Source organism: Oryzias melastigma, linkage group LG2 (assembly GCF_002922805.2).
Source record: "Oryzias melastigma strain HK-1 linkage group LG2, ASM292280v2, whole genome shotgun sequence".
NCBI lineage: Eukaryota > Metazoa > Chordata > Actinopteri > Beloniformes > Adrianichthyidae > Oryzias > Oryzias melastigma.
Window position 1 is genome coordinate 13,187,477 of NC_050513.1, and position 22,692 is coordinate 13,210,168.

The 22,692-nt window shown below is 37.7% G+C and overlaps 2 protein-coding genes across 2 annotated transcripts in view; both read left to right on the top strand.

Annotated features, from left to right (window-relative positions):
- Positions 1-353: 353 nt before the first annotated feature.
- Positions 354-12,433, top strand: LOC112156722 (ly6/PLAUR domain-containing protein 1). The gene is made up of 3 exons (XM_024289030.2): positions 354-709; positions 3,652-3,786; positions 9,297-12,433. The coding sequence occupies exons 1-3, from the start codon at positions 661-663 to the stop codon at positions 9,518-9,520; spliced, it is 408 nt and encodes a 135-aa protein (XP_024144798.1). The 5' UTR covers positions 354-660; the 3' UTR covers positions 9,521-12,433.
- An 8,364-nt stretch (positions 12,434-20,797) lies between these two features.
- Positions 20,798-22,692, top strand: part of LOC112156854 (actin-related protein 3) — a gene marked incomplete at its 3' end in the record, with an annotated part of 7,025 nt that continues 5,130 nt past the window's right edge. Inside the window, 2 exon segments of the mRNA XM_024289238.2 lie at positions 20,798-21,038; positions 21,408-21,463. Coding sequence (XP_024145006.1) covers positions 20,995-21,038; positions 21,408-21,463 — 100 coding nt within the window. The 5' untranslated portion in view covers positions 20,798-20,994.

Below are 22,692 nucleotides of genomic sequence, written 5' to 3' on the forward strand. Positions count from 1 at the left end.
AAATTTAGAAGGCCGCATTATCGGAGTGAGCATGGGTTGATCTTAATCAAAGCTGCCTCAGTCCCAGACTTCCAATCTGAAGTGAGTAGAAGCTGCTGTACACGCCAGTCTTCAGCGTAACTTTGGTCTAATTTTGACCGTGTTGGCTTACCGTACAAATCTGTACTTTAACTTTAAAAACTTTTAAAATAAAGGAAAATTTTAGTTTCTGTGTTGTGTTGTTACTTTTTCGTGCTTTTCCACCCCTTCCATGTTCCCATAGTTGCAATATTTCTGAATAAACATTACACATTAAATATTTTTTTTCCATGTTATACGTGCTAAACTATAAACTCACGTGAAATGTGGAACTTAAAAAATCAATAATGAATAAAAATCCTCATTATTCTGGAAATTGGGGGGGGGGCGCACTGGTTAATCACAGCTGCGCGTCACGTGGTCGCGCTCCCAGAGTCCCGCGCTCTGGCTCCACTCGCTTCCAGTTGAGTCGGAGCGCAGACGCGCACTTCGACCGGCCCGGGAAGATGAGCGGCAGCAGGCGTTCTCTGAGGCGGGTGGCACTTTTCCGAGGATCCCTCTTATAAACCAGTGAGGTTTTTTTCTGCTGGGGAGGGCGCGGGGGGGTCTGATGTTTGTCCTACGAGTGTCATTGAGGAGAGGATGCGTCTGCTCGTTTGTGCGACTTTACTCGGAGTCTTTCTGGACGCAGGTAGGTGCAATTTGGGGATGAAAGTAGGAGATATTTGGGAAATTATGTTTTATTTTTAAACACTTTTTTTCAAATTAAAAATATTTACATGTCTTTTCAAATCCGTTTTTACGCACAGAGCTCATTTTACCCGTATTGCGCATGGAAAAAACGCAATTCGTGCGTAAAATTCATAATTTTCAGATTCATAGTTGCTATTTTTCTGATATAATTACCCAATGAAGATGCATTTTATTTAAAAAAGTTGGCAAACCTGATATAAAAGCAAATTATATAAGCTTTTTTGGAGAGTTTGTTTGACTAATTCCCAGAAAATGTTGAATTTTTCTACATCCAGTTTCCTGGAACTCTTCATAATTGTGTTTCTATTGACTTTTAAGCATTTTTTTAAGATATTACAGTTTTATAGATGTTTGTTTGACATATTTGATTATATTTTGTTTCATATTTTTTGATGCCGATGTATTTAAAGGTGATTTTAATCATTTTTTCGTTATTTTTTTCAAATATTTAGGGCAATATGAGGTTCTTTTGTTTCTAAGTTGTCCTCTGGAACCACACTGAGCTTTCTAGGCAAGAATTTAACCAAAAAAAACTGCTGTGCTTCTTCTTTTTTTTTTTTTAATTGGTTCGTCTCAACTCAGTTTGTTGGCTTAAAAAAAACTCCGTTAAAACTTGGTTATTTATTTAAGAAAAAAAGATAATTGAGAGAAGCTTGCCATACAAAGTCAGGAGAACCTTGGCTCCGTCCCACTGTTGAGGTGGATTCTACAGTAAACAACAAAGCCGTTTGAACAGCTTTTGTCCACTCAGACATAGGAAAAAAAATGAAATAAAATAAAACATGAGAACCCTGCAGTACTTTTAACAAAAAAAAGTAACAAAAAGCTGGAGTTTACAAAACATTTTTTTTTTGCTTTTCATACACTCAAGAAAGAATTAAAAAGATTAGTCAAGGATGTGATGAAGTAAACAAACTCAACCCGTACTGACAATCAAGGATTTTCTTTTATATATAGAAAAGGATTTGTGAACTTTGCCCTTTTACTTTCTGCTATTGTGAAACTTCGCCAACGTTTTATTATATAAAGCTTTCTGGAGCCACGCAGCTTAGATGAATGATTCAATTTAGCGCGCTGTAAAAAGTGGAATGTTGGATCGATTAACATTTCTGTCATTTGTTACCATAAAAATGATTCGTTTTCATCAATTTAAAATTTTAATTTGATAAAAACAGATATTTAAATCTAACAAATTACACAAATGTTGTTAATTGATGCAATAATTCATTTTTTACAGTGTGTACATTTTTTATTATTTTATTTATTTATTCTTTAATTATTTGCTTGTTCAGATTTAGCTTCATAGACTGCAAACTTAAGAAAGGCTAAAATTCGGAATAATTTACAATAGCTTTGTGACTATTTTTGGACAGAAACGAAAAATAAATGGGTGACTTCAGTGAAATTGAACAAACATTTAAGAATATTAGGATCTTAAGATGGTCACCGACTGTCCCTTTTGAAGCTGATAGCTAAAATCAGTGAAGCTGAAAATGCTGAAGCTCGTAGCAAAAACTGCTCAAGCTGATAGCTGAAAAGGCTAAAGTTGATAGTTAAATACGCTGAAGCTCATAGCTAAAAACGCTGAAGCTGATAGCTGAAAATGCTGAAGCTGATATAGCGAAATTAGTTGAAGCTGGTAGCTGAAAATTCTAAAGTTGAGAGCTAAAAACGCTGAATCTGATAGCTGAAAATGCTGAAGTTGATAGATAAAAATGCTGAAGGTGATAGTTGAAAATGCTGAAGTTGATAGATAAAAATGCTGAAGGTGATAGTTGAAAATGCTGAATCTGATATAGCTAAAAACGTTGAAGCTGGTAGCTAAAAATGCTAAAGTTAAGAGCTAAAAATGCTGAATCTGACAGCTGAAAATTCTGAGGTTGACAGCTAAACATGCTGAAGCCGGTAGCTGAAAATGCTGAAGCTGATAACTAAAAACACTGAACGTAATAGCTGAAAATGCTGAAGCTGATGGCTAAAAACGCAAACGCTAATAGCTAAAAATACTGAAGTTGATAGTCAGCAAAAAAATATTAGCTAAATGCCAAATAAAATAAAAAAAACTTAGGTTAGCGAAAACATCTAGCCTGTAGCTGAAAAATTAGCTAAACTTCAAAACACCCTAAAAAAAACGAAAAAACCTAAATTAGCCAAAACATCTAGCCTGTAAATATTAGCCCAATGCCAAAACAGCCTACAAAACTTTTTAAAAGCCTAAACTAGCTAAAGCAGCTAGCATCTAGCTGAAATATTAGCTGAACTCCAAAATGGACTAAAAAAAAAAATAGAAAAAAGCCAAAATTCCCCAAAACAGCTATCATGTGTTAGCTAAACTACAAAATAGCCTAAAAAAACTGGAAAAAGCCTAAATTAGCCAAAGCAGCTACCATGTAAATTGTATTCTAAGTCCAATACAGCCTAAAAAAAACAAAAAAAGCCTAAATTAGCCGAAACAGGTTTGTGTCTGTGTTCATGTTTTACGTGATCATCGTGAATCAGCCGATTCTGACACACAAAATGGGCTTTTCGTATTGGCACTGAACTTAAGGGGTTTCTAACGACGCAAAGCCGCTTTTCACTAGAATCACCCGATTGACATTAATGGGGTTAGCACTTCACTACTGGGCAGTGTTGCATATAAATAAAAGGCTACTTATCTTCACTTCAGAATCCACTGGAGTTACACTAACTACATAAACAGTTAGAGAGCTATGGTAGTCGAAAGAATGTCCAATACGTTTAAAAAAAACAATACTTTTTGTATCTTGAATATCAGCAGATATCAACAGCTTAGCGATTATGGTGTCTCTTCCACTACTTTTGAGTTGAAGCATTTCCATGGCAACTGGTTGACTTTTTTTTTTCTTGTTTTCGGGATAGGAATCGCCCTTCAGATCCAGTGCTACCAGTGTGAGGAGATAAATCAAAATGACTGCTCCACGCCCGAATATATCGTCAACTGTACGGTCAACGTGCAGGACACGTGTCAGAAGGAGGTGTTGGTCAAACCTGATGGTAAGCCGGGGATAATCCTACGGGGTGCTTTGGTGTTACCAGCTAATTTGGGTTCTTGAACAGTTTTTGAAACTCATTTTAAAAGATTTTCAGAATGGTTTGTTGCCATCTTCATAATTGGTAGCCGTTAGGAAATATATGACAGTTTTAGAAGAGAAACTTGTTACCGGTTTTATTTTGAGTAACATAATAAAGTCACTCCAAGCATAAGTCAGTTTGGACAAGTGTGTAATGTTGTCTCGACTGAAATCATCTGCGATATTAAATATTATTTTTTTTGTGTGATATGACATTTTAATTAATGCAAATTGCACTGCATAAACACCTCATTAAAGCAGCTGCAGTGTTTGCTCTTTCAACTTTGCTGTTGAAAGAAAACAACAAAAAGATCTGCCACCAAAAAAAAAAAAAAAAAAAGCCTCCTCTTCTCTAAATAACTTTTTAATTCTCTGGTCTGTTACTGACCCTGCAGAAAAGTTCAACACTGTCTCCTGTGATCTTTTATACAAAGGAATTGTTGCTTAGCCTCTAAAGAATAAAAATGAAAATATTTAAGTTGGTTGCAGTTTTCCAGTAAACTTTGGCTTGAAGATAGATAACAGTTTTGAATTTAATCAGTTTATGGAACCATGTAAATCTGAAATGTAGTCAGTTTAAGGCTATGTCTGAATTCCCTCCCAACCCCTAACTACTAAAAAACTGTTTATTGGAGGACTATCTAGTGCCTTGGATTTAAAAAGCAATTCAGACACCATGCTCACTACTTAGGTTTATTAAAACAATACATTGAAATAATTTTTTTGCAAAAATTGTTCAAACGCAATGCATTATGGTCTATTTTCCCCAGTCTAGTAGAGGTGTATATTGGCAAGAGTCTGGCGATACTGTATGTGTCCTGGTACATGTTTTACGATTCAATCCGTATCCTCACACATGTATCGGGATACAGTACGTATCCCGATACATGTGTGCAGATATGATACATATCCAGATACATGCGTCGTGATACAATACGTATCTAAATACATGTGTTACAATAAGATCCATATCTTCATTCGTGTGTCGCAATACAGTATGTATCCCGATACATGTGTGTAGATGTGATACGTATCCCAATACATGCGTTGTGATACGATACGTATCTCGATACATGCGTTGTGATACGATACGTATCTCGATACATGCGTTGTGATACGATACGTATCTCGATACATGCGTTGTGATATGATACGTATCTCGATACATTGGTTGTGATACGATACGTATCTCGATGCGTGTGTCACAATATGATCTTTGTCCCCTTGCATGTGTCACGATACAATGCGTATCCCGATACATGTGTTGCGATACGATACATATCTAAATACATGTTTTACAATAAATCTGTGTAGATATGATATGTGTCGGGATACATGTGTTGTGATCTGATACGTATCTCGACACGTGCCACAATATGATCCGTATCCTCATGCATGTGTCAAATACAATCCGTATCTTCATACATATGAAGTTGTGATCCAGTATGTATCCCAATATAGATATGATACATATCCCGATACTTGTGTCACAACACATATCCCAACACATTTGTCTCTATATAACATCTATCCCGATACATGTGTCACAATACAATACATATCCTCATACATGTGTTGTGATACGACTCTCGATACATGTGTTACAATACGATCCGTATTCTTATTCGTGTGTTGCATTTCAGTGTGTATCCCAATACGAGTGTCACAATATTTGTATTCCGATAAATGTGTTGTGATTCAATACGTATCCCGAGACGTGTGTCCCGATACGATGCATATCCTCATACATGAGTCATGATACGGTACATATCCCGATATGTGTGTTGCAAAACGACACATACCCCGATACATCTGTTGCGATTCAATGTGTATCGCGATACATGTGTCAAAATATGATATACATCCCGATACGTGTGTCGCAATAAGGTATGCATCCCAATACATGTTTCACGACACATATTCTGATACATGTGCTGCAACAGGATACATATCACGATACATGGGTCACGATACAATACATAATCATGATATTTTCCAAGACCGTACCAATCAATATTTCATTTTTTTTCTTTAAATATTGTGACTCAGAATTTTTTTTTTTAATCCAAATATTAATACACCTTTCACATGAATAAAACACATTTTATTTCATGATCAGAACATTAGGCACTGCAACTGAATCTCCTATAAAAGTTGTTTTCCACAAAAAAAAATTCATGGTCCTTTTTTTTGTAATTTAAGACTTATTTTTAAACATTTAACATCTAGTTTTCACAACAAAATATTTTGCAGAATAGGAATAAAACCCACAAAGATTAACCGTGCTTTAACCAGTAATGCTCTCTATATATGTATATTTGAGAAAATAATAGCTGTTTATTTCTAACACTCCTAAATATAGGTGGACCTGTAGTTTTAAAACTGTTCAGGGACCTTGAACAGGTGCATTCCAGAAACATTTTAGTGTGAGGATGCAGCATGATGGGTGAAGGACAGCGCTTCAATGCGGATAAGATGCTTTATTTGGATCTTCCAGACAGTCTGCACTGCAGTACTACATGTCGGTTTTCTCACACTCGCGTATTTGGCCGCTCATCAAGCATTGTACACGTCACTCTGATTCATCAGGTTAATGTATTAGAATTCTTTGCCTTGAAGTTCTGCTGAACTTTGGCCCCCGTAATCTTCAGTTATGTTTTTATATGGCACCGGTTCCAACTTTGCACAGATTTTTGGTTCATTACTCATCCTTTGTTAAAACCAAGTTTTATAAGTCTCATTTCGCTATCATGAGTTCACAACACAAGTATTCTTGCGAGATCTTGTTCTTGTTTTGCTGTGTGTATAGCTGGTCAAAGAAACTCTGTGTGCTGTGCTGCCAACTAGTGGTCGGGGGTTTTCTTGGAAAACAGAACTAAGACGCTGAACTACATGTTTGCTTATGAATAATTTCAAATATTGTCTTGACAGCATTTTAAATCAATACAAGTATTGCGATATTTCACTAAATCGAAATTTTCTTACAATCTAGTTAATTGATGAACACCATTTTTTCTCAGAGAATTCTGGGAAATTTCTAGTTCACTCGATTTACAAAATAGTGAATGCACCATATAGTTCACGACATAGATTTTAGTGGAGGAATTCAGACATAGCCTATTTCTAATGGCCATCCTTTGTTTAGCGTATGTTCAGTAAGCTAGCTATGTCGATTTTTTTTTTTGTTTACTTCAAGACTGCTTCTGACAGAAGAGTAAATATGTTCCACTTTACATAATTTAGATCATTTTGGTTACCAAAACATTGAGAATTAAAAATAGTAGTGTTAGCTAAAAACAAAAACAAGATACTTGCATATCGATGCTAAGGCTAAGAGATTGATTTTGAGAGGTACACTGACCTTTGTTACAATGTTTGGATGGATGTTAATATGAATATGCTAACGCGGCTAACAAGCTGCGGCATTGGATAGTTTTTTTTTTCCTTTTTACGTGTTTCTAAAATGTTGGAAGTTAGAGTAGTCACAGTAACATCTGTTTTTTTTTGCATGTTCCAAACAAGGTTGGGAGTTATAAGCGTTGTGGATACGCTAACGCTGCTAACATGGCTACTTTGTGGCGTGTTACAAAGAAGTTCTCGAGTTATTGTGAACGGAGTTTATAAAGTCGGACCGGTTAACACACTAATTTGAAAAATAGGCAATTTATTGGCTGTGCGGATTATCACCCAGTGCGCAAACATGTTTGGATGGGTGTTATTAAGCATAGGCTAATGCGGCTAACATGTAGCGGTGTCAGAGTGATTTTATTTTATTTTTTTTTCTGCGTTTCTAAATTGTTGGGAGTTAGCATAGTTACATTATTATTTATTTTATCGGTATCCATCTGCTTTTTTAGTTGTTGCAAATACACTTGGGAGATACAGTTATTGTAAATAGGCTAACGCAGCTAACATGTAGCGGTGTCAGAGTGGTTTTATTTTATTTTTTTTCCCGCGTTTCTAAATTGTTGGGAGTTAGTATAGTTACAATAAGGTTTATTTTAGCAGTATTTGTCTTTTTTTACGTGTTGCAAACAAGGTTGGGAGGTGCAGTTATCGTAAACACGCTAACGCGGCTAACATGTAGCGTTGTCTGACAGTTTGTTTCTTTTTTTGCGTATTCCTTAAATGTTGGGATAGTGACAATAACATTTGTTTTAGCGGTATCCATCAGTATTTTTTAGAAGTTGCAACAAGGTTTGGAGCTACAGATATTGTGAATATCCCAGCGCTTCTAACATGGCTAATTTGTAGCGTGCTACAAACAAGTTCTAGAGTGACGGTGAACCGGCTTACAGACTTTTTTTTTTTAATCTATTTTCTCGCTCAATCCACCTTGTAGTTTGATGCTTCTTGTTTGTGACATTATTTAAAAAAATAGATAATTCATTGACGATGCGGAAAATACGGTAACTGACTGAGGTTTGTGACTCACGATCTTGAATTACACGGTCATGGAAGTCCTATTGGTCTGATAAATTTGTTTTATCAGATCTTTAGAGTTGAACAGACTGGGAGCAAGGAACAAGAGCTTATTATGTCACTTGGTGTAAAAAAAAAAAAAAAAAAATTGGAAACAGGATTTATTATAAAGCCACGGTGATGGATCTACTGCTTCTCTTTGCGCTAAATTGGTAGCTTTTTTTTTTTTTTGTAAGCTTAGGTTTATAATGCATTAAAGCCCTAAAGGATGTGTGAATCACGGTTCGTCATAATGCCATGGCTTCCCATGGCCCTCCAGACGGGTCATATCTGGATCCTGCAGTAGTAATCTGTATTTAAGTTGAGGCTTTGGAGTCATCCCGCGGCGGTCGGGGATTATTGTGTTGCAAGGTGACCATGTTACCCTTCTACTGCGAAGGAAATCAGACAGAAGGTGGTTTCATGGTTAGACACACACTCTCTTGTAATTCTACGTTTTTTTTTTGAACAGCTTTGGGGTGTCCTTGAGAAAAAGGCACTGAACCAGCGGAGCCAAAATACAGATGGTAATTTCATGCTTTGACACGAATAGCGGATGAGGGCTTTTTTTTGTATTTTTTTTCTCCATAAGCCCGTCCAAGAGGACGAACGCTGAACCACAGCAATTTCTCTTCTAGGAGATAACGGAAAATTCCACCAACTTTATCTCAACTTGATTTAATCAAACTTCAAGTTCATATATAGAAAAAAAACAATTCAGTGAGTAAATACTACTGAATAGAAGATAAAATGTATATTTTTTATGATATCTATGGACTGGAGTTTATTTTTTAAACATATACATTGACAAATATCTGTTAATAAGAGCGACTCGAGTGCAATAAAAAATAGACTTGAGAAAATCTAATTATAGTAGGAAAACAGAGGAGGCTGGTGTTGAAAAACGGTTCAATATCCCCAAATCTTAAGCTTTGAGAACTCTTGATCCCATAACTCCATCTTTCCCTGCAGGAATACACTACCGGAAGTCCTGCGCGTCCTCCGGAGCCTGCCTTATCGCCTCGTCCGGGTACCAGCAGTTCTGCACCGGCAAGCTGAACTCGGTCTGCATCACCTGCTGCAGCACGCCGCTCTGCAACGGGCCCAAGAGGAGGCGGCCCGTGCCGTCGGCGGCGACGTGGACGCGCCCCGCCCCGCTCCTCCTGCCGGCCCTGATGCTCCTCTGTCCGGCATAAACCACATCTTTGCTTTCTGGGCTTGACTTTAGCTTTTGGGTAGTTTTCAGATTCACTCCTTTTGTACTTTAGTTGTAGGTCCGGCTTGTTCTTGTGCTCAGATTTAAAGATTTTTTTGGATCCGTTTTTGTTACAAAGTATTTCTTTGTTCCGGTTTGTGGATACGAAGCTTTTAATTTGCGTCAAAAATGCTTTAAAATATGCAGGTGTGATTTTGTTGTTGCTCTGAAAAAGGGGCGGAGCTACTGGGGGGCCAGCTGCAGCAAAAACTCAAATTCTTGAGCCAATATTAGTCCAATTATTGACCAATATTAAGAAATCATGAATACAAGCTTCTTTAAGCAAAATGAAACTGTTAAGCTACATTCACATCGGACGTGACCGAGATGTCAAATTTGCATTTGATGCTCTGGCGCCCCGGCCACGGACCAACCGCCAATGAGCCTCATTCACTGACCACATCATGGAAAACATGGATAATGTTGAGTGAGTAGCTTGAGTTTATATGTTTTGGAGAGTTCTACAGAGACTCCTGCAAGCACGTCGCCTTGTCTGGGTTCACCGGATCTTTCAGTGTCTCCCGATGGCCGTTTTAAACGTTACTTCCATCCGTCAGTGGCACAGTTTCGGCATTAACCCAAAAGATGTAAATATAGACTTTTTATTATTGTTTTCATGACAATAAAAAAACATCTTAACCCCGTGGAGCTTTAGCGATTGGGCCCGCTATGTCGGCACTCTCCGTCAAACGCCGGCGGGCCAGCGTAGAGAGTTCCACTACCCAGGGACCAGCAGCCTTGACAGTAGACCTCTCTAGCTCTGTGGGTGCCTGGGCGGGTGGTGCTCGCTTTCTCTGCCAGAGCCTGAGTAACAGAACTAGCTAGCTAGCTATGCTGTCCACCGGGCAGCTGGCTAGCATAGCAGTCATTCCAGCTCCATGGGCTCATTGCGCTGGCTGTACAGGGATCAACAGCCTTGGTAGTAGGCCTCGCTAGATCTGCCAGAGCCTTGGCAGCATAACTAGCTAGCTAGCTATACTGTCCACTGGGTGGCTGGCTAGCTACCAACTGCTCCAGCACCATGCGGTCTATGCCCAGGCTGCACAGGAACCGGAAGCCTTAGTAGTACTGTAGACCTCACTAGCTCTGTCAGGGGCCAAGGCAGCTAGCTTGCTGCACTGTCTACCAGGCGGCAGGCTAGCAAAGTGGACGTTCCAGCTCCATGGGCTTGGGCAGAGTAGCTAGCTAGTTCTGCCAGAAAACTGGCAGTGGAACTGACCAGCTTCCCTCTTTGTCTACCAAGTAGTTTGCTGGCGTAGCAGTCGCTCCAGCTCCGTGGGCTCTAAACCCAGGCTGTACAGGAACCAGCAGCCTTAGCACTAGACCTCGCTTGTTCTGCCTGGAGCCAGGACAGCAGATATCACTTCTTTTTCTTGCAGAGTCTGAGTGGTGGAACTTGCTAGTTCGCTACTGTCTAGTATAGTGGTCACTCCAGCTGCATAGGGTCATTGCCCAGACTACACAGGAACTGGCAGCCTTGGCAGTAGACCTCACTAGCTCTGGTGGATCCCTGGGTTGTAGCACTTGCTTCCTCTTTTGGGAGCAGATGTTCTGGCGGAGTCTGGGTAGTGGAACTCGTAAGCTGTCTACCAGGCGGCTGCCTAGTGTAGCAGTCACTTCAACCCATGAGCTCCGTGATAGGCTTGCAACCTGACCAAGGTGTATCCCGCCATTGTCCAACATAACTGGTAGTTTTCGGTAACCCCGAGGCCCCAGCGGGTTAAGAAAACGGATGGAGGTTCAGGTCAAAAATTCTCGCATTGAGCGACCATATTGAATTTATTTTTCTACCCTTTTATCTAATCACGGAAAATTTCGCGTGTCCAAAGCTGAGTCCCTGATTGGTTGATTGGTTGGCGCACTGTAGACCCATCTGGGGCCGACGCCGAAATCGCGTCTGTACATTGACTGAACATTGAAACTTGAGCTGCGTCCGATGTGAATGCACCTTTAGAAATATGCATTTCATTTGTAACCCTAACCCTTCCACTCTGCTGCTCTAAAGTCTATTGCTCCCCCCATATAGAATGTTCTAGCTCCGCCTCCAATCTGAAAATATTTATTATATAATTTTTGTTAGATTTAATCCAAAAACAGGCTTTGAAAATGCTTTTTTATGCATATTACTGCTAACTCCTACACAGTATTGATTATTTCACTGAAGGGAATATGAGAGATACTGAAATAATGTTGGAAGGTTCCATCAGATTTATTGTTTTTTTTATGCTCGGTCATAAAACTGAAATGATTCTGTCATGTAGGTTGAAAAACTCACAAAGGGCGTTTTTACGACACCTTAATATTATATTATTTTGTGGAATGAGATATTGAACGGATGGTAAAGGAGAGCTTTTTTTTTAATGTGAAAACAAGCTAAGCACAAATAAATTTGCACTGGAGAGCTGCTTCATTTTATTATTATTATTTTTTTCACATTTAGTTACGCCTCCAAACTGGCCCAAAAAAACATAATTAATGGTGTTTTCACATTCAGATCAACACTTTAAAACATTTGCATTTTGGGTTTTACTTATTGATTGCTTTATAATTGCTTCTCAGGATGTAGAGTTTATAATTTATGTTGAATTAAATAGACACGACACTCTCTCACATTGATGTTTTAACTGCAGCTTTTTTTGTTTTTTGGCAAAGAAGAACAAATTGAGTATAGATTGGTATTCTACTTGGGTTTGCATTGAGTTTAGGGAATATTTGTGACAGATTTGTTGAATATTTGTTTAATTTATTAGTCTTGGGTGAAGAGTTCTTGTGTTCTGCTGATGTGATATAAATAAATGTTGCAGAAAAGTGAAGACTTTCATGAATTCATCATAAACTACAGTTGGAAAATTAACTCCACAGACTATTCATTTGTGGTTTTCTCTCTCAGGGCGAAATTTAATGTCAAAAAGGGAAAAATCAGATCAATTGACAAAAGCTCTGTACTTTATTACATTTAGAAATGTTTTTTTACAACTTAATTAAAAAAAATTAATTTGAATAATTTATCAACTCCAAATTTTATTTTGTTTAAAACTAATATTTTTGATATAATAAACAATTTTGTTTATTGATCAAATGTTTCACTTTTTACAGCAATCAAAAACAAATAAATAGGTGTTTTGTTTTTTTTTTGTATTTTGTTGTTTTTTTTTGGGTCTAATACGTAAAAATCAGTCAAAATTTATGTATTTATTCTAAATATTTGCAAGAATCTTAACCCCAACCTGCAAGTTGAGGCATAAAAAGTAAATATATCTTCTATTTACACTTTATTTATAGTTATTTTAGGTTCCGTTTATACTTTTTAATTTCAGATTGCAGGGTCAATACACAAAAATAATCACGTTATTTGACAAAATACAGTATTTCATTGGTTATTGATACTGAAAACAGTAACAAATGTTCTCCTAAATTAAGTTTAAGTTTAAGTTTTATTTATTTATATAGCGCCTTCAAATGGCCATTGGCCAAACAAGGCGCTGTACATTAAAAGAACAATAAAAAACAACAGTTAAGATATTAAAAAACAGTTAAAAATCAACTTTAAGAGTAAAAACATATAAATAAGTTACATAAAAGCGTAAAAAACACCAGATAAAAATGAGGATAAAACAGTAAAACAATAAAACACACCAGCAGAGCAGAGTCTCATGTCGTGTCAAATGCCTGGCGGTAAAAATGGGTTTTAAGAAGTGTTTTAAAATAATTGTGAAATATTTTCATGGAGCATTTTTTATTTAAAAAAACTTAAAAGACATAAAAAAAAGGATATGCTTATTTTTTTTTTTTTAATACTCCTAATTTAATTTTAATAGTTGAATTATTGTTGTGTAATTAATTAGCCCAATTGGGTAAATACAATAAATAACAACATTAAATGTTTTTTTTTCTTACAATGATTTTTTTGTAATTATTTAAAAAAAAATTAATTTTTTTAAATTATTTTTCAAAACTTTTCAACTTTCAGGAATTTATAACATTATTTGTATTATTTGCACAAATTTCATTTTTATATATTTTTTATGATTATGTATCTAATTTAATAACAATACATAACATCAAAATAATGCATAATGAAATTATAACAGTTAATAAATGAAAAAATGCATAACAACACGTATATTATCCGCCCCTCGTGTATTTTTTACATAAACTCTTCCACGTTTTGGTGCAGCTCATGTTTGTTTCTTATCCTTCACACCTGCATCGCATTACTCATTCCACCCTGTATAATTTGTACTCCCACGTGTCGTTCTTTCCAGGTTTTTGTTTCTTGTTTTTAGCTTTCTAAAATGACATCCTTGTACAAACTCCTGTCGCAAAATATTTGCCATGAAAAGTGATTTTATTTAACCTTTATTTTACCAGGAAATCCCATTGAGATTACGTCTCTTTTTCAAGGGAGACCTGAGAAATAATCAAGCCTTAAATAAGAAAATAAACTAATATAAACTGTTAGTAAAATGGAAAACCACTAATAAATAAATAAGATTACGTAAATAAAAGTGAAATTTTGCCAATATGTCCGAATTGAATGGTATGCTTTGTAAGATAAAAGAAAATTAAATTTTGTCCTCACTATAGGGCTATTTTCAAAAATTTAAGCCACAATAACTGAGATTAAAGGTAAAAATCTATAAAACTCTGGTGAAATGACCATTTTACTCAATTCAATACGTTAGCCTTTATTAGCTTCTGATGCTAAAGTCATCATAGCGAACACGAGCGCCCGGCTCAGGAGAAGGTGGAGGAGGAAAATCCTCAACCTCCACAGAAAGTTCCGGGCGACACCGGCATCAGTGTGTTCGGTACCACTCTCCATATTGAAGACACAGAGTGACATCAAGCTAACCTCACAGATCCAAACCACGCCCCCTTTGCTCAGCCCGCCCCCTTTTTTTTTCTTCTATTTTTCAAAGACCCCCAACTGTCCTGTTGTGTTACTCTTTAAAAGTTAAAAATGCAAATACTACACAATCGTGCGGGATTTTTGCGAGATGTACACGCAAGTCTACGTATGTCAAGAGGTAAGTATCTTTTATATTGCATATATGCCGCACAAATCGCCTTAAATTTATGGAATTGATGCACAAATCACTAGTGAGTTGCATATACTGTAAATGTTGCGCGATTTGCGTATCTGGCCAATCAGATGTCTCAATAAAAGTGTGTTTTGTCAATATCAAAGCTTTAACACATTTGAATTGGTAGGGGTGTGGCCTTCCAATAAGCTCACTCCTGATTGGCGAGAATGGTTGCCATAAAAACTCAGACCGACTCGGACTAATTACGACTTACTTACGTCCATATCGTGAACTTTTTTTATGGGTGATGACACACTCTCGGTCCAGTTATCATATACAGTCAATGTGTTGAACTGACTTTATGTTTATTAAATGTCTTTACTTGATTTCCGACGATGTAAGCGATCCTATAGTCTACATCGCTGATTCCGAGTTGCCTTTTAGCTCAGTCAAACTTAGCTTTGTTCCACCTCTCAATTTAGAAACAATTACCTTTTTTTCCAGAGTATAAGTCACTGTTTTATTTCACAGTTTAGCCAAACTTATTTGTGATTCTGTTAGAGAATCATAAATTCTTTATTTTTCCACTAGCAACTGGTTGCCCTTTTGCGGTTGTGTCCACTAACAGCCACTAGAGGGCGTGGTAAGTGTCGTCCAAAACAAACATGGAGGAGAATCTGATTATTTTCCTCTAAAAGTTTGATATTTTTCTAATTTTTCACATTTCTCATGTATTGTTCTTCTTTTTATTTTTTGCCGTGGCAAATATAAAAGTGCGACTTAAACTCCAGGTGGGAACCATATGGTTTAACAGTGGGCAGTTAATGTGGACCCCAACTGTGTTTGCCCACATTGACTTATGTGGGAATTGAGTGGGTTATCTCGCTATGCTAGCCAGCAGCCCGGTGGACAGTGCAGTGTCTTAGCGAGCTCCTCTATAGCATGCTAGTGAGCTATTGTGTAGCAAGCTAGCAAGCTCCACTGTAGCATGCAAACAAGCCCTTCTGTAGCAAACTCCGCTGTAGCATGCTAGCAAGTTTATCTGTAGCATGCTATCGAGCTTTGCTGTAGCATGCTATCGAGCTCCGCTGTAAAATCCAATCAAGCTCTTCTGTAGCAAACTTCGCTGTAGCATGCTAGCAACCTCCTCTGTAGCACGCTAGTGAGCTCTTCTGTAGCATGCTATCAAGCTTTGCTGTAGCATGATAGTGAGCTTTTCTGTAGCAAACTCCACTGTTGCATGCTAACAGGCTACTCTAAAGCATGCTAACAAGCTCCTCTGTAGCATGTGAGCAAGCTCTGCTGTAGCATGCTATCAAGCTTTGCTGTAGCATGCTAGTGAGCTCCGCTGGAGCATAATAGTGAGCTCCTCTGTATTGAGCTAGCAAGCGCCACTGTAGTATGCTAGCGAGCTCCACTGTAGCATGATAGCAAGCTCCTCTACAGCAAGCTAGCAAGCTCTGCTGTATTGAGCTAGCAAGCTCCACTGTAGCATGCTAGCAGGCTACTCTAAAGCAAGCTAGCAAGCTCTGCTGTATTGAGCTAGCAAGCTCCACTGTAGCATGATAATGAACTCCGGTACAGCGAGCTCCGCTGTATTGAGCTAGCATGCTCCACTGTGTCATGCTAGTGAGCTTCACTGTATCATGCTAGCGAGCTCCTCTACAGCAAGCTAGCAACCTCTGCTATATTTAGCTAGCGAGCTCAACTGTAGCATGATAGTGAGCTCCTCTACAGCGAGCTAACATACTTCACTGTATTGAGCTAGCGAGCTCCTCTGTCCACCAGGCAGCTGGCTAGCATAGCGAGCTAACCCACTTGTTCACTTTAGCCAATGTGGGCAAACACAGGTGGTACCACCACAGGAAGTGTAGACAAACCCATTTGGGGCCCACATTTCTGCATACTTTTGAACCATGTGGGGCCCACTTGGCTTTGCTAGCTGGGTGATTAGACGTTTTTTCTCCTGTGACTTCTAATCCAGAAAATACACTCCAACATAATGAAGCTAATCTGACCCCATCTAATCAACTTAACCTTGTTTGATTAAATACACTCAATTGATTCAATTTGACTCCATTTGAGTATTTGTTTTAATGTAGCCCCTTGTGATGGACGACAGCGTAAGAGAAGTCCTTTTGTGTGCGCAGAAGCTGCTCCAGCCCTCAAAGGGAAACACAAACCAGCACAGTGGAGCGAGCATAAATGCTCCGAGTTCCTCCTGATGGCTTTGAGGGATCTGACAGCGCCGCGGCGGCTCTGATGAATGATTGACATCCTCCTGTTTCTTATTTCCCCCCCAAGTAATTACGCACCCAACAATGCAGCGCAGAAAACTGTTGCAGACACAAGAGACAATAGATTAAAGTTTCCGTGGCAAATTAAGAGTGAAACCTGTAATAATTATAGTGGAGTTAAACCTGCAGCATTCAGCCAAGAATCCTTAATTCTGAGCATAAAGGAGGAGGATGACAATCACAGCAGGCAAGTGCCGACTGCAGCTCCCCCAGGGTTAAGAAGCAGCAAAAACAGGAGATTATTAAAAATAATAAGGCCCTCCTCTGTGTGCCTTTAATGACATGCGCACAAACACAGTCATGGCAGGGCTGTGGCAACGCTAATACTTCAGCTGATGAGGGACCTCGGCTCACCAGCTTTGTTTACGGCGAGATAAGTGCGCCGGAAATAAAGGCAGGAACTGTTTGTGTGGGTGGAGATGGGTTCAGGTACAAATCGCAGGACTAACAGGGGACGGAGAGATCAAACGCTCCTGGGAGCCAATTATTCCTCAGTCCAGCTAGACGCTGTAATTGATCAGAGGAGGCTTATTTTAACACATCCCATGTAATCGAGTTCCAATAAATCCTAATTGGGAACCAAAAATCCGACCGGAATAATTCAAAGGTGCATTTTTCAACCCTGCAGTTCCGTTTTCAATCCCACTTTAAGGAACAAACACAAATATTCATCCTGCGATGATGAGTCAATAAACGGAAGTAACGTATTTTTCCTTCAATAAGGCAAACTCCATTTTTTCAAAATGAAAAAGTGTGATTTGTAATCCAGAGCGCATCATATATGGATTCATTCTGGTTTTGCTTGATCAATGTGAAAGCGGTTTTAAAAGATAAGCTAGTGTTACCGACATTGTTGAGAGTTAGCATAGTTAGCATAGCATTTATTTTGTCTGTTCAGCAGTCTGTTGCTTTTACCAGCATCAAACATGTAGGGTTTTAATGTAAATATGCTAATGAGTAGCGTGTCTGACCTTGTTTTTTTTTTTTTTTTTTTTTTTACATGTTACTAACAAGGTTGAGAGTTAGCATAGCTAGCATGGCATATTTTTTAGCTGTATCAATCTGTTGCTTTTACCAGCATCAAGCATGTAGGGTTTTATTGTTAATATGCTAGTGTGTAGCACTATCTGACATTGCTTGTTTTTTACATGTTACTAACAACGTTGACAGTTAGCGTAGTTAGCATAACATGTTTTTTAGCTGTATCAGTCTGTTTGTTTTTACCAGCTTCAAATTTGTAGGGTTTTAATGTAAATTCGCTAGTGGGTAGCCCTGTCTGAACTTGCTTGTTTTTTACACGTTACTAAGAAGGTTGAGAGTTAGCGTAGTTAGCACGGCGTAGTTAGCACGGCGTAGTTAGCATAGCATATTTTTAGTGGTATCAGTCTGTTGCTTTTACCAGCTTTAAATACGTAGAGTTTTACTGTAAATTCGCTGGTGTGTAGCCGTGTCTGACCTTTACGTGTAACTAACAAGGTTGAGAGTTAGCATAGTTAGCATAGCATTTACTTTAGCTGTAACAGTCTGTTGCTTTGCCAGCATCAAACATGTAGGGTTTTAATGTAAATGTGCTAATGTGTAGCGGGTCTGACCTTGCTTTTTACATGTTACTAAGAAGGCTGAGAGTTAGCGTAGTTAGCACGGCGTAGTTAGCATAGAATATTTTTAGTGGTATCAGTCTGTTGCTTTTACCAGCTTCAAATATGTAGAGTTTTACTGTAAATTCGCTAGTGGGTAGCCCTGTCTGAACTTGCTTGTTTTTTACACGTTACTAAGAAGGTTGAGAGTTAGCGTAGTTAGCACGGCGTAGTTAGCACGGCGTAGTTAGCATAGCATATTTTTAGCGTTATCAGTCTGTTGCTTTTACCAGCTTCAAATATGTAGAGTTATATTGTAAATTTTGCTAGGGCGTAGCACTATCTAACATTTGTTTTTGTTTGTTTTTTTGCGTCTTACTAACAAGGTTGAGAGTTAGCGTACATAGCATTGCATTTATTTTAGCGATATCTCTGTTTTGTTTGTTTTCCGAGCTTAAATCATGTAGGATTTTATTTTAAATACTCTAGTATGTAGCTGTGTCTGACTTTTTTTTTTAAAGTTACTAACAAGGTTGAGCGTTAGCATAGTTAGCGTAGCATTCCTTTTTAGTGGCATCAATCTGTTGCTCTTACCAGCTTCAAATATGTAGGGTTTTACTGTAAATTCACTAGTGTATAATGGTGTCAAACCTTGTTTTTTTTTTTGTTATTTTACGTATTAATAACAAGTTTGAGTGTTAGCGTAGTTAGCGTAGCATTTGTTTTAGGGGTATCAGTCTGTTGCTTTTACCAGCTTCAAACATGTAGGGTTTGATTGTAAATATGCTGTGTGTAGCGTTGTTTGACTTTTTTGACATGTTACTAACAAGGTTGAGAGTTACTAGTATTAAGATTAACATTTGTTTTAGTCTATTATGGTTAGAAGTTTTAAATATTGTAAATACGCTAACACGACTAACACTTCTAACATGGCTAACGTGTAGCATGATACAAACAAGTTCTGGTGTTACAACACAGTTAACAAACTCTGACTGACGGACTTATATCTGATTTTTGTGACTTGCATAATGCATGTTGTAGTTTGATTATTTATGATATAGGTCCATGAATAGACCCTTCATTGATGGTTCACCTTATAATCGGTTACGTCTTCGGCTGAATCCGAATTCTTCTACTACCCCTACATTTAACCCTCCAAACGGAGAGATATGTTATCGGGCTAGCTCTCATAAAATACATACCATTGGTTTGTAACTTTTAAATCTCAATACTTACATTTTAATGTAAAATTCTGAGCTTCAGAGGACACCCTTGTGAAGGGATACACAGTCATAAGTCCCTACGTCTTCCCTTAACAACAACCAAAAAAATAATAAAAAAATCAGACACAACTACAGCTATAATTACCCCTTCAATTGGAGGGGTAGTGGACGAAATTGGATTTGTCCTTATAGTGCAAAAAATACAGTAAATGCTGTTCAAGTTGTAGCAGTGCAAAGAGAGGTGTTAAATACTCTGCACTAAAGCAAAAAAAAAAAAGGCCAGGGACTGAAGATCAATGAAAGCCTGTAAAAATCTATTGTTTTACCAATTGTTTCATCTCAGGAAATCTGCATTTACAGATGAAGCAAGAAAAAAAAAGTACAGGAGGAAGTGCTGGCTCTGTTGAATTTCATAATGTGAGCTTTTGCTCTCTCTGGTGTTCACTTTCTTCCATTGCAGAAGATTTTTTTTGTTTGTTTTACAAATTAAAACAAATTTAAATCCCCCAAAAAATCACCTAAAGGAAGGGTTACTGGTTTCATCAGTTTGGCACCACAAAAATTAACGATAGTTTCTGTTTTGACAATATAAGTATACATTTGTCACTCTCGGTATGACCTAAAATTGTGGAATGTGGAACTTTATTAAATATTTTTATTCTTTTAACTTGTGATTTCTTCCTTTTGTTGAGCTCATCTTCTACCAAATAAAAGACAGGGGTGCAACACCTTGTTTAACTTTACTATACTGACTCTATATGATATAAAGTAACGACTAATCAACTAATAAATTAGTCATTGACTATGTTATAAGTTGAATAGTCATCGACTATGGTGGCAGCCCTAATTTGGACAGTTTTGAACGTCACTACACTTTATAATATATCTGCAATTGGAGCAAATTTGGCCAATATTTGATTTATTGAGAATAAACACTCAGAAATGCAATTTTTAAACTAAATTTCCTTAATATTTCCTCCATTATGCCCCCCAATATATATATATATACTTTTTTTTTTTTTTAATCGAAGTGGGCCCTCAGTTTATACAAAATGTTGTCCCCCCCTCTAATACCGTACCAAATTCCCTCCACTAGGAGGCGATGTTGCTCCCTCGAAGCTGCTGAGTCTGCGGAGGAGAATTTCCACCGAACCCGGAAGCGCTCTCGAAGCCGCCGCCGCAGCAGGGTTTCATTCAGGCTGCAGCCTCGGACATTAGCCTCCCCGTAAGGCCCCGCCGGTGACAGGCGCTTCGTTCAGCTTCTCGTGGACCGCACAAAAGGAGCGCAAACATGGCTAGTCGGCTCCCGGCTTGTGTTGTTGACTGCGGAACCGGGTGAGTAACTCGAACGAGAAGCTAGCTAGCTAGCGTTAGCCTGTCTGTCAAACCCGCAGCTAACGCCCCGCAGAGCAGCTCTTGACTCAGTATTTCCTCACTCCTTTTGTTACATTCTAGTAAAACAAAGTGTGATATGCCTATAAATTGTTTTTATTTTTGTTTTATTTAATTAAAAATGTACTTTTAGTACGTGGACTTAGCTACGAGCTAATAAAGCTAATGATACTTCCTGGATATTCCAGCGGCCATGAACGCACCACCCAGTTTATTGCTCTCAAAAAAGTGATTGGATAATTTACGGAACGCTTTTTAAGTTGGAAAAATGACTTTATTTACAAATGTTAATATTAATATTATTATTTTCAGGTACACGAAGCTTGGCTATGCAGGAAATACGGAACCCCAGTTTATTATACCTTCATGTGAGTACACTTTTGTGATTGGTTGGGTTGTCGTTAGGACACCTAAGACAACAATGCTGCCTTCAAGATCGCTTTTTTATTGTAGGAAAGTTAATTTTGACCACAAGTGGAGACGCTTTTGCATTTTGAGTGGCCAAACTTTTTCACTTCCCGTTTTGAAGTTCCTTAAAATAGAAATAGGAACTCACACTTATGTCATGTCAAAGTTAAACTGCATCATTTCCTCGTTTTTTTTCTCTTTTTTTTTAAACCAGCAGGTTGAAAAAGTCTAAATCTAGCAAACACCAAAGACAACATGTAATAATCTTTTTGAGTAATGTTTTGGTATAGAAATGTTTTTGCATAATTTCAAAATACTTTTTTCTTGTTGATGCTCTTAAAAACCTAAGATCTGCTCAATTAATTTAGATTTAAAGTTTTAAAAAAATGTGTTTTTAACATGTAATTGTGGCACTTTTTAGGACATATGTTACAAAGATTAGGCATAAAAATGTTGAGTTTTGGGGTGTAAGCTAGCAGGAGAGTGTTTTAACAGATTGTTGGTGGGAGGAGGGGCGGGGTCTCCCCAGCCAACAATCCCGCCCACAACTTAAAGGTGAATTTCTAATGAACTCATCCTGTTCTGCAGAAACTATGTCCTAGAACAGGGGTCTGCAACCATGGTGGCTCTCTGGGTGAAGAAAAATAAAATAGTAATTCTCAAAAATTTAGAGATAAGCCATTATTTTAGCCACATGCTAACATTTTTTGCTAATTTGTTATCTACTGGAGTTTTTAGGCTAATTAAGCTTCTATTATAGCAACAGGCTAACATTTTTGAATAATTTAGCTTACAGAGGAATTTTAGGCCATTTAAGAGTTCAGCTAGTAAATGAAGCTAGCAAGCTAGCTTTTTTTTGGCTAATTTGGCCTCTGATTAATTTTTAATTTGGAGTTAAGCTAACATTTCTGGCTAATCTGTTATCTCCTGGAGCTTTTAGGCTAATTTGGAGTTTAGATTTTGTTTTAGCATCATGCTAACATTTTTGACTGATTTAATTTACTGGGGCATTTTATGCTAATTTGGCGTTCAGCTAGTAATTAGGTAACAAGCTAACTTTTTTTTTTTGCTATTTTGGCCTTTACTAAAGGAAAAAATGCTTAAAAAATCAAATTTTGAGAAATGCTAGTTTATATATAGATATATATATATTCTTTTGTTCGTGCCAAAAAATGGATATAATTCATAT

Excerpts from the sequence above, each read along its gene's own strand:
- LOC112156722 (XM_024289030.2), top strand. The coding sequence starts at position 661 with ATGCGTCTGCTCGTTTGTGCGACTTTACTCGGAGTCTTTCTGGACGCA. Across the intron at positions 710-3,651 it reads CGGAGTCTTTCTGGACGCAG|GAATCGCCCTTCAGATCCAG; the intron begins GTAGGTGCAATT and ends TTTTCGGGATAG. Across the intron at positions 3,787-9,296 it reads GGTGTTGGTCAAACCTGATG|GAATACACTACCGGAAGTCC; the intron begins GTAAGCCGGGGA and ends CTTTCCCTGCAG.